This window comes from Panthera pardus, unplaced genomic scaffold, assembly GCF_024362965.1.
Source record: "Panthera pardus isolate Hobbes unplaced genomic scaffold, ASM2436296v1 HiC_scaffold_24, whole genome shotgun sequence".
NCBI classification, from domain to species: Eukaryota; Metazoa; Chordata; class Mammalia; order Carnivora; family Felidae; genus Panthera; species Panthera pardus.
In genome coordinates, this window is record NW_026526810.1 from 34,371,801 (window position 1) to 34,384,031 (window position 12,231).

Genomic DNA, 12,231 nt, shown 5'->3' on the forward strand with positions numbered 1-12,231 from the left:
AGGTTGCCTTTGTCCCCTCCAAATCTTCTCTTCCTCTTTGTACTCGTTTTGATAAAGAGCAATATAACCCTGCCAGGCCGCCCAAGCAGACCCCTGCGAGTAACCTCCTCACAGCCAGTCAGTAACTAAATCCTATAGGCCCAACAATCGCAATATCTCCCGATTCTGACCCCCGACTCGCACGCACGGCCTTATTCATATTCTCATCTATTAGCCTTTACCTGAATCGCTGGCATTGTCTTTAACTGGTCTCCCAGCTTTCACAAAAATCTACAATTGCTCAGAATGTGTGGAGGAGTTCTCAAACATCTACAGGCTATTGACCTGATTAATATTATGAAGACCAACGGCAAAGCATGCAGTTACTAAACACAGAACATAAAAAAAACAAAAACAAAAACAAAACCTTTAAATGTCTTGTTTTCACATCCAAAAATGTATCGCCCCCATTGTACTAGACTCTAGCTTGGATCCTCTCAACTTGACAAATGAATATTCATGTTTTACTTTCACCGGAAGAGTTACAAAACCCTAAAACACACTCACCATGGCTCCTCTATAGTATGCTGTTGTGATGGTTCGAAATCTTTCCTGACCCGCTGTGTCCCTAAAATTTGAAACAAAGGAGAGAGAGGTTTTAAAAGTTATCGCCGGCATCACCAAGGAGAGACCTTAAGCTGTGGATATAATTCTGGTCTGCTCACAAAGGCAGTGGTTTCAAGGGAAAGGGGAACGAGACGCAGCGGGAGCCAGCTGTCTGTGAGCTGGAGGCGGTGGTGGCCACAGGAGCCTGTCAGGAGCTCACAATGACTTTGGTGGGAAACTTGGTCCTTGATGATAAAAGCAGCAACAGGAAAATACACGGCCCGGCTAGGAACTGGCATATTAGTCAAACACACGTGGGAGAGAACAGAGAATGGTTCTAAATTCTGAGACCCCTGGAGGTAGTTATAATCCTTTCTATAAACGCCTAATGACTAAGGCATCTAGCTCTCTTGACCGAAAGTCTGATTTCTGTACAACGCAAGCAATTGGGCTAGACTTACTACTGTGGAAATTCTGCTCAGAACACACTAAAATGGATCTCCTCGAGCACTTTTTCAGCTATAGAGCCTGGGATTAAATGGGAGCCTGGAGTTTAACACATAGCGGTGACGATGCTTCCAAAGACTTGAAAATATGGACAACGCTTCAAAATTACATAAACTTGAATATATTCTTGCTTTTTAGCTGATGGCATTCTATGAAAACACATCCTGAAAAATTTTTTCAAATTTCTCATTATGCTTATTGAAGCAATCCCTATAAAGGGAGTCACATTGACTTGATATCTGGGAAAATCAGTATTTCTAAATTTGGATGAGCCCCAGAACTAATTCACTCCCTGTGCCACTAAGGCAAGTTAAATTGTAGAATTTAATTGCAGGGGAGAGCGAGGCATTTGTGGAAATGTACTAGAAATCGAATGCATACCAAACCCAAACAAGAGACGAAGGCCCAAGAGAAATATCATAAATTAGAAACAACAAATACCTTAACATTTATATCCACCTTTCCAAATACTTTCCTCTAGTGCTCCCATGATGCCCCACCACCCAGTGCAGTGGTAGGATGACCACCATCCTCACTGTGCACGAGAGGCAACAGGCTCAGGTAGGCTACAGTCTACCACTAAGCCACTAAGCAGCTCGTCGCCTTGAACGACACTGGAGCATCCAGGTCTCAGTTGTTTAGTGCAGGGCCAGGGATCACACCACAGTCACCTTATCCTGCTGTTCTCTCACTGATCAGGCCTAGATACACACGGCACTGGTTTGGTATATGGCAAAGAAATCAGGGGGAAAACAAGCCAAGAACCTTTGAGCCAACTAACCATATTTTGATCTAACACACCGCTGCATTTGGAACCAGCTCTGCCGTGAGGACGGAGGAGAAGCCCTGCCATACTCAATGTTGGTCGTGAAGACTGAATGGAGACTATTTTGCTGCTGAGAGTATTGATAAATAGTGCTATGATGTTACATGAAGTTCTAATTAGCTGACCGACTGCAGGCTCCTAGAAAGGCTTCTTATTGCTATGGTCAGGACTGTTCGGCACAGAGTCAGAAATTCTCTTGGCTTCCCCCTAAAATTTTTAAAACTATCTTTAAAATATTTGGCCTACTAAACATCAATAGATGAAAAGGGCAACCTGTGGTAACCTTCACAATGTTTCCCAACAAATATACTGGGAACCACTCACTATACTAGGCTAATATATGAAGCTTGACATCCTGCTTCAGATTTGGGTAGCTGTCCCAGCTCTAACATTAACCCAGACAAATGCCCTCAGATGGACTTAACTGCTCTAAGTCCTAGGTTCCTCCTCTGTAAAAGAAGGACTAGTGGGTTTCAACATGATGCTCTAGTTCTATTCTTGTTCTGAGATTCAAGGAAGAAAAACAGCCTAAGGAAAAAGCTGATATATATTACTTGACTATTTTGCCCTGCCTCCTTCTTAATCTATACTGCTCTAAATTTCTAAGCTTTGTCTACTCTTGTCATCATCGCACATTAGATCAGTCCAGTGTTCCTCATTTTTTTATTTAAAGAGGAGAAATATGAAAACAGATTATAAAGTATCAGATCGGGAGGGGAACTCCAATGTCTTCAGTCCAACCAAACAATTTATAAATGATGAAAAACAGGCCCTAAGAAGGGAAGGCACAGGTCCAAATCCTCAGATTAGAGGCAGAACCTAGAACCTAGATCTGTACTTCCCACAGAAGAAGCCATTAAGGCTTCTTACGGCCTGAATACTTTTGCCTTATCTGATTTCAAAGCTGCAACAACTACAATGATAAAGTGTATGCGCTCTTTAGATTTTAGTTTCCTTCCCTACAAAATTAGTGTTTGTGTAGAATGAGTTCTCAGATCTCCTCCAGCTGTAAGGTTTAGTGGCTTCATTCTTTACCTTCTCATTCTCGGTGGCGACACCTTTGAATATTTACCCACTTCCCCTTGGTTCTGATAAAGAAAAGACGTTTTAGTGATCACAAGTTACCTCTAACTTACCACAATTCACATTTTTCACATTTCAATTCCCACTTTCAATTCCCACTTAAGGTAGAAACTGTGTATATAATTTTTGTTTTACTTACCATATCTGAAGCTTAATTTTCTTTCCATCTAGTTCTATCGTTCTGATTTTAAAATCAATTCCTGCCAGAAAAAGAAAGAAAGAGATGCTAAATTTCTCCAAATATAATCCAAGTCTTATTAGGAAAAGGACAAAGATTTCTATTGAAAAGAAAAAAAGTCTCTCCAACGCACTGGAAAATGTGAACACAGAGAGGGTGTGAATGGTATGTTTCCTCTGAATGCAGGCTGAAGAAAGGAATGCTAATTACTCTGCAAAGAATTCCCACACATGTTAAATGGAACGTATTATATGCCTCATTATTTTGATACAAATGGATCACATCCCTCAAAGTTCTATAATTTAGATAGACTGAGAGCATGCCATATTTTCCACTTCCTGATATACATATAAACAATGATTCCTACCCCTCTGGCCCATCTTTCCCTGAGAAACACCGTGGGACCTCTTTACAATGTCTTCCTCCGTCTCCTTCCATTTGTTCTTTGGGATCTGCCACTGGCTAAGGGAAAAAACAAAACCCCAGGCTCCCAAACCTGCCTGTTTGAGCTCAGAGATGGGAAAACCCGCATATTTATTTTACACGGCTGGCAAGTATCTTATGCACATTTTAATAAATGTTTCTCGCATCTTACTGACTGGGCCTGACATAGCTAGAATGGTTTTTAGCCCTGACTGAACTTTAGAAATTACCCGGAGAACTTTAAAAACCTACTAATGGCTAGGTCTGCTCCTTTCCCCAAATTCTGAGATTCTGACTTAGTTGGTCAAGGGTGGGATCTGTGCACTAGTAATTTTAAAAGCTCTCCAGGTGATTCTAACCTTTAAATAACACTCAAGCGGGACCGTGAGGTAGTTTGCGAAAGTCATTTGGGGCTCTGGCACTTAAACGTTCAACGCTACCCTCACCCATTTTCCCCCCACTATGTAGCTCAAAACTTATTTAGCAATTTCAATTACAAAGAACCACAAAGTCTTTGACGAATATCAGAATGCTCTATCATTTTACCAGAAATAAGCTGTTACCCTCTGACAGGACAAGTTAATGAAAACAATTCGAACGCAATTTGCTAAATCCTTCATCTGGCCACTGAGCTTTTAGATTTCCCTATTCTTTTGCATCCTGTACAGAATCCCTTAAAAGCAGCCTCCAAGACATTTCAAGAGAATATGTCAATTATCCACTATATTGACCTAACCATCAAATGCAGTTATTTGCCGGGAGAAGAGTCTTCAACGGCTAAATTACTACAATGTTTCTACATATAAACGTTGAGAACACACAAAAAGGCTGCCATTTTGAGGCTCATTAAAGTCTCAGTCACTCTCCAGTCATTTAAAACATTTAGGGAGTTTTCTATGGACTCCGCCTTTTGTTTTCTGTAGAAGGACTATCTTTCTGTTATTTGAGGCGGTTCTAACATTATCTGTGAAACTTAACCAGCTTTTCACAATTCAGAGGTTTTCAGCGTTCGGAAAGAGTCGTGAGCTGTGGGGGTTAGCTTTTGTTCACGCCGCTGTCAGGAGCCAGCTGAGAGACACGTGCATAGAACACAGTCAAATTAGCTCAACTTGAATTTCACTAAAGATGGAAAATGTCGTTTATATTATTATTGAAAAGCACTGGCCCTGAAAGCCAAAAGACCTAGACTGGAGGTAGGAAAAGGTGAGGGGACCTAATTAGATAAACTAGATAATGTGTCTGAATGTGATTTAGAAACTCTGAAATTCCAGATAAATGTAAAATATTACATATTCAGATGCTATGATCCTACAGATCTTGTCGCTTCACATGTGAATTATGGTAAAAGCGTCCCAGGACTCTGTGCCAACATCTCTCCTGGTTCTATCTCCCCTGCATGCCACTGCAAGAATAACTGTCAACAATCTCCGTGGTAATGTCACCTCAATCTTTAAGAAGCTATGGGCCCAACTCCCTCTGCCTGGCAATACGGCCTTTGCCACCAGAGGCACTGCTCCCCTGACTCGACAACCCTCAGAGCCTCCCTCCACCTGCCGCCTTCTATCTCTCGGCCCCACACCTCCTCCCCTCCGCACGTGCAGGGCCACTCATGCCCCCAGCCTTCCCTGAGGATGCCACCTGTGGGTCCTTCCCCTCCTTCCCCCCTCAGCTCTCTACTTGGCCACGTCCATCCCTTACATAGCAAGTCCTGGCTTAATCCTGTGTTATTTGGTTTTGTTAACACACTCCTCTGAATTGCTCTCAAATCAAACAAGGGCTCCAGCCTCTCTTTGCTAGTTAGGTTGCATGCAGAAACATGCATAGATAATAAAAGGTTAAATACTCTTATGAGAGGAAAGGTTACATTCTACTAAGTGTGAAGAGAATTAAGAAAACCTTGGAAATTCCAAGTTTTCTTAGCACACCATAGTAACAATAGTAAGGATGCTAAGAAATCTATTACAATATGAAAATCAAGGTCTTTACATTACAATTAGTTTGATAATAACATCAGTAGACTGTATGGTGGATTAACACTCACTTTGACATTTAAAGGAAAGATAACTTCCTGAGACTACTCCAGAATTAGAAAAACCAGTCATAATACAGGGATACAATTATATCAATCAGGATGCTTTGGCTGCAAATAACAGAAAGCCCAAATCAAACTAGCTTAAAGTAATTTGTTGACTCATATAACAAGGCCAGTGATGAGTTGGGGTTCAGGGATGACTCAATTCAGTAGTTCCGGCTCATTTCTCTGTACCTCCTTGGGCTCTGCCCTCCTGGGAGTATCAGTTTCATCCCCTGACTGATAACCGTTCCTGACCACCACGGCAATACTGAGAAGAAAAGAGATCATCTTGTGCCTCTCACTTCGAAGTGAGGAAATGTTTTCCCAAAGCCTCCAGCGACCTTTCCGTCATGTTTCACTTCTGGAATTACAACCATGAGAATGTCGTGTTCTCGGGACTAATGCTGAGTTCAGAAACCAATCACTGCCATGGGCAGTTACCAAGATTGAATTAATCTAAACTCATCCCTAAATTTAGATTAATCAAAACCCATCCCTGGAGCTGGTCACTTCCTTGACCCACAAGACTGCTAAAAACAGGAGAGAGTGGAAAAGCTGTTGAATTGGTCATTGTATCTGTCAGAATAATACTCAGATCTACCAATCAGTAGAACTTTATATTCATAGCTATATGAATATCACTATCACTACAACCCTGTCGTGAATGTTACTAAGATTAATGATAAGTCTAGGACTTCATGCGGTGTTCAGCCACAAGCAGAAAATATGAAGGAAAAAAAAATACAATGAGCAAACCAAGCAGCTGCTATGACCTCTCCGCACTAGATCATGAACTTCACCGTCTGCGAGTCCCAGCTCCAAAGGAGTGGCCTGTGCACCAGGCCCAGATGATTTGAGACCATGAAGAAGGAGGGGGCTGTCGAGACCATGAAGAAGGAGGGGGCTGTCTGTCATATCAACAGCAGCAATAACCACCACAGCTCATTCTGGCAGGAAGGGAGCAACTTTTTTTTTTTTTTTAAAGAACTATACAATCTAAAAACATAGCTTCTGAAGAGCATTATGTTTAGGGTAAAAAAAAAAAGCCCTTCACATTTCAATAGCCTTTTAGAAAGCATCATTTCTTGGCAGTACATAATACGATAACTCATGTTCAAAATGATGACCCTGAGTCATCCCAACTCATGAGCAATCCATCAGCCACCAGGCTTCGTGCAGCCTGCCCAGCTGGCCACACAGCCCAACACCTACGTTCGGGAGACAAGACTCCAACACTGTCTCCACGTGTACTAGAACATGCCCCAACAGTAATTTTTTGATGGCTTTAAAGCAGTGCCAGTTTTTGTCATTAATATTTATCTAGTTAATAGGAAATCTACATTATAAGAAAACATTCCCAAAGGACTCAAAGCCATTTTTATTTTGAATTTATTTATTTATTTATTTAATTTTTTTTTTTTTTTTGGATGTTTGTTTATTTTTGAGAGGGACAGAGACAGAATGCGACTGGGTTGGAGCAGAGAGAGACGGAGGCACAGAATCCGAAGCAGGGCTGCAGGTTCCGAGCTGTCAGCACAGAGCTGCACATGGGGCTCGAACTCATGACCTGAGCCGAAGTCAGATGCTCAAACGACTGAGTCACCCAGGCGCCCCTTTATTTTGAATTCACACACACACACACACACACACATTTTTTTTTTTCTGAATTGATTCTCATGCTAAACAGTTACTCACAACTGATATATACATTATAAGGAACCAGGAAAACTAGCATGAAAGGAACCATAGAATTCTAGGCTTGGAAAGAATCTTAGAGATGGATTAGTCAGTCCTCCGTGTGTGCCTAAGAAAACTGAGGCCCAGGGAGATATAGCAACTTATCCAGATTGGCAAAGACTAATTGAAAAGGGGTTAAAATCAAACTTGGCATTTAAAGATCAGGCCTTCCCAAAGAGATGTGTACGAGAATAGCCATGTCTCCCTGGGGAGGCCTGCTCTTTAAGGGTCTATGGCCTAACACTAGTGACAACGGCGGTGTCCAGCAGTGGGAGAATCCCTTGGTACAGAGGGGCTATCCAGGAGCAGCAAACAAGAGTCACACGAATCAACATGAGTGAATCTAAAAACATAATATGAAGTGAAAAAAGCGACTGCAGAAATCTCTCACAGTCAAACCATGCCTACAAAATTTCAAAAACACCAAACACGGTACTATGTATCATTTGTATATACATCTGTGTGTCATTAAAGTATAAAACACATACATGAGAATGACTATCAACAAAATCAGTATCACTGTTACCTCTGGAGAGAAATGGAAGAGGAGGGATTAAGGAGAGGTTCAGAGGGACTTCAACTCTGTCATTTATTATTTCTAAAACTCAGTAGTGGTGCCTGGATGTGGAAGTGTTTTATATTAGGTGTACTTTTGTATGCCTGAAATTGTTCATAATTTTTAAGGAGTAGTTATTTAAAAAAATGACATCTGGAGACTCTCACTCATTAATAATAGCAGAAAAATCAAACCAAATTTAGAGATGAAAGGTAACTTAAAAATCTTCGTGGGAGGTGGCAGGGGTGTGGGGGAAGCAGGCGTTACCCCACCCCACACTGCTCAATATACAGAGGGCCTGGGAGCCCTTGGTGACCAAACGTGAGTGATAGCAAGATTAGATCAAGGTCAGAAAGTGAGGGGGCAGATCAGGGCCTTGGGGCAGCAAGGAGTGCTAGCCACTCAGATTTCAGGCAGGGGTTCAGGAGCATTTCCTTCCCTGCCTGGAGGGAAAAAAAAAAAAAGATTCTCTTTCGGTTAAGAATAATGAAAGAATACACATTTGGTCTCTGTTGGGAGTGGCACTCCAGGAGAGGAACAAAGGAAGGAGTTCTGATTTTCCATTCCAGTGGGAGAAGGAAGAGGATAGCCTCCCTCCCCGCTCAGGATGGGGGAAGGGGCTATGCCCTGCACCTCTGAAGAGAAGGTAAAGTTGTACTTGAGGTCTCTGCGTTGTCCAGGGTGACCCACAGGAACAAGAGCTGGCAGAGACCTGGCAGTGAGGCTCCAGGGAGGGATATGGTGTGAGCACTTGGCCTAAAGCACTGCTTATCAGATATTTCTCAGAAACCAGTAGTATAGTTGGAGGCAGTTGGAGGGAGGGCCTGGCCAGCAGAACAGAGGGAAGGAACCTTTGAACTCAACCCAAGCCCACAGTTAATAGACCTAGCAGGGCAAGGAGCTTGGAATGAGCAGTACTAGGCCACCCTTCATTCCACAAATTAGGTCTAATTTAACATGGAGAGGAATAGATTGACAAAATTATTTTACACAATGTCAAACTAGTCAAAAACAGATGTTTTATTTACTATCATAACTTTTTTCTGCTTCAAGAGAATAGGTAGGTTGCCCTGGGTTTGTGAAAGGGTGAGACACCCTATGCCGGGTGTGGAAAGGGTATGAAGAAGGACTATTCCTGGCCTTTGGAACGCCAGGGCCAGCCAGTTGTCCTGACCTTCAGCATCGCTGTGATTGGATGCATTTTTGCCCTGTGGGTACTGTAGCTTAGAACACACAGCTAGGGGTGCCTGGGTGGTTCAGTCGGTTAAACCTCCGACTTGGGCTCAGGTCATGAACTTGCGGTCTGTGACTTCCAGCCCCATGTCAGGCTCTGTGCTGATAAATAAGCTCTAGGGGCACCTGGGTGGCTCAGCTGGTTGAGTGACCGACTTCAGCTCAGGTCATGATCTCACGGTCCATGAGTTCGAGCCCCACGTTGGGCTCTGTGCTGACAGCTCAGAGTCTGGAGCCTGCTTCAGAATCTGTGTCGCCCTCTTTCTCTGCTCCTCCCTACCTCTCTCTCTCTCTCTCTCTCTCAAAAATAAATAAACATTTAAAAAAATGCAAATTCCCCCAACCCATGCAATCTGAAATTCTGGGGGGCAGAAACCTGGAGTAATTTGTTAAAGAAAAAAAAGAAAAAAGAAGTACACACATAGCTCTCTCTTCTACCTTGGAACTGTCTTGGGTTACTTGGGGAAGTCAGCTCACCCAGGAAAATCAGGGATGGAGAAGCAGCAGGGACCTTCAACTGATGTGTTCCACACCCGGTTCCCACTCAAGTTCTTTTATAAAAAGTCCACTCTGGCTGCAGCCAAGAGATCCATGAAAAAAAAAAGAAGTCCTATTTCTGGGACATTCAGTCTTTCAATAATGACAGCAATGCAAGATTCCAAAGCTGAGTTTACTCACAGCGCCAAACATACATACATATATCAACAGCCAAAAAACAACGGGGTATCTATCCCCTTTGACCCACTTTAAGAAGCAGAAGTCCAATACTGCACTTTCACAATGAAACAGGGGAAAAATGTACTTTGTTTCAAAAGTACATCTGGAAACATCTGTGATCCCAGGCTATCGGAATATGGGTTATGTGGTTGGTCTATTTACATTTCAGAGATATTCCAGAAATAGAAGAAAGTTTCCCAAATATTGAAATCCACTTTAAAGAAATGCTACATCCACTTCCTCACTTGAGATTGTTATTATTAATGATAAAGATGCAGTGTAGACAGATAATGCCAGTTTTGAAACTTTGACAACCTCATTTTGCTTTTTTTTGGTGGACTTTCAAACATGGAGATTAATGAGATTTTAGAGTAGCTGACTTTAGGACAAATAGCTAAAATCTCTAATTAGGAAAATAGATTACTGAAATAGGAAAAAAGAGCTTTAAAATATTTTTTTTTTCCAAAATAAAAAGGACTTGGAGAAAATGAGTAAAAGTAAAAATAAAGTTAAGAATGTTACTTAGATGGAATGAGAGGAGTTCAAGGCATTGTTCTTTTCTAAATACACATTCTGTAAGTTCACAAAAGTATTTTCACCAAGGACCAATTTTGCTGCATATATTTAGAATCATTTAATTTTTTATTTTGTTTATATTCAAATTTACAATCTGGTTTCTTTTTTGAAAATCAGAAAGTCTAAAATTTAGGAGGAAAAAAAAACAATGAAAAGTAAGCTTAGAAGGCATTTAACAACAGTTTCAAATGATCACTGGCAGCCAAATATGTTAGTTTTGTTATATCCAACATAGGAAAAAGAGGATTTTTTTTTCAAACGTGGGTCTGCAAATATAATCTGCTCTTAGAAAAGACAACTAATATGCCAAAAGAAGACAGAGGTATTCAGATTTCTTTGGTTCTTCTATTCTGTGAATAGGAAGCAGTAAATTAAAACTCTTTTATGGTATAAATAGTGACACATATTACTCCTTTTTGCTGAAAAAGGTGCATGCACATCTTTATACTGTTTTAAAATTTTCTACTTGTTACTGAATTAAACTCAACTCTTGGCATTCTTGGCATAAGACAGCTATACCCATACAATTTGATCATACCAACAAAAGATAAACTCATAAACTAATTCTAGAAATTAGGAAGAATTTACTGTTTTGAGCCATATACATATGTGCAACAGATACAAAAATTGTGCAGATAGGAATAGTTTTATGTAAGGTCTGTATTTGAGAGTCTCAAAGGGCTTTGTAGATTAAATTATAATGATTTAATTAACTCTTAACATGTCTTTGGGAAATTATAGGGCAAAATAACAAATTATTATATATACCAAGTGATAACTGCTAAACGAGCTACGTGTTGAATCACATAAGGGGGAAAAACACAACAAAAATAGCAAATAAGGTGCAATAACACAGCTACAACTCAGAAAAAGTAGGCAGAAACACCTAGAAAAGATTGAGAATTTTAAATCTGATTAAGGGGCCAGCAGAGATTATCCAGCATTATCAGCATTTGAGAATGGCCAAATGAATACATGACAAGTCTCTTTTGCAAATCTTGCGTTTTCAAAAGGAAATGTGTTTTAAGTATTACTCAATCTGGAAGTAGCTACGTGCTTGAAGTAGTTAAAATGTAAACTTTAAAAGTTTTGAATGAACAGATGTTTTACCTTCAATAAAATCTTTTTTTCAGAAAGAGTCAAATATATGAATTAAACTTTTCTTGAAGAAAACAAGTTCAGAATGTCTGAGATTTCCACCCCTTTCCCCATTACTAATTCATGACCATGTCAAGAACCATACTGCTCTCAAATGAAACCACTTGCATCACCTCTGCTCCATCCACTGTTTCTGAGAAAGTGTCCCTTTGCAGTAGGCAAACACAACCCCCCCCCCCCCCCCCCCCCCCCCAGTATGAGTCACTATCACTTTCCTAAACCTGGAATTTCCTTGTTTGTATTTTGACAACTCAGGGTCAGGTCCATTTCATTTAAGGGTGAAGGGAATACAGTGGTTATTCAGAAAATGAAAATAAAAAAGCAATTCCCTGATTTGACACACTGTTGCTATGGGAAAACCTTCTGCCAAATCACTGGAATTATCACTGGAAAAAATTACAACTACATTCCAATGATGTCGCACCAAAAATGCAGTAAAACTGATCCTTTATATCTTTCTAAGTATTGACCATGTATCATATTTTCCATTCATTTGGAGGCAAATGAAAGCTAAAAAGAAAAAATACATATAAAATAATATAACTAAGTAACAACATGCCATGGTGCAACTATCTAGA

General features: G+C 40.7%; 1 protein-coding gene across 1 annotated transcript in view; it reads right to left on the bottom strand.

Moving 5' to 3' along the window:
• RAB8B (RAB8B, member RAS oncogene family) overlaps window positions 1–12,231 on the bottom strand; it is a 56,558-nt gene that overhangs the window by 10,807 nt on the left and 33,520 nt on the right. Inside the window, exons 2-3 of the mRNA XM_019441879.2 lie at window positions 3,141–3,201; window positions 547–607 (exon numbers count right to left, since the gene is read on the bottom strand). Of these exons, the coding sequence (XP_019297424.1) occupies window positions 547–607; window positions 3,141–3,201 (122 nt within the window). The remainder of the gene's footprint in view (window positions 1–546; window positions 608–3,140; window positions 3,202–12,231) is intronic.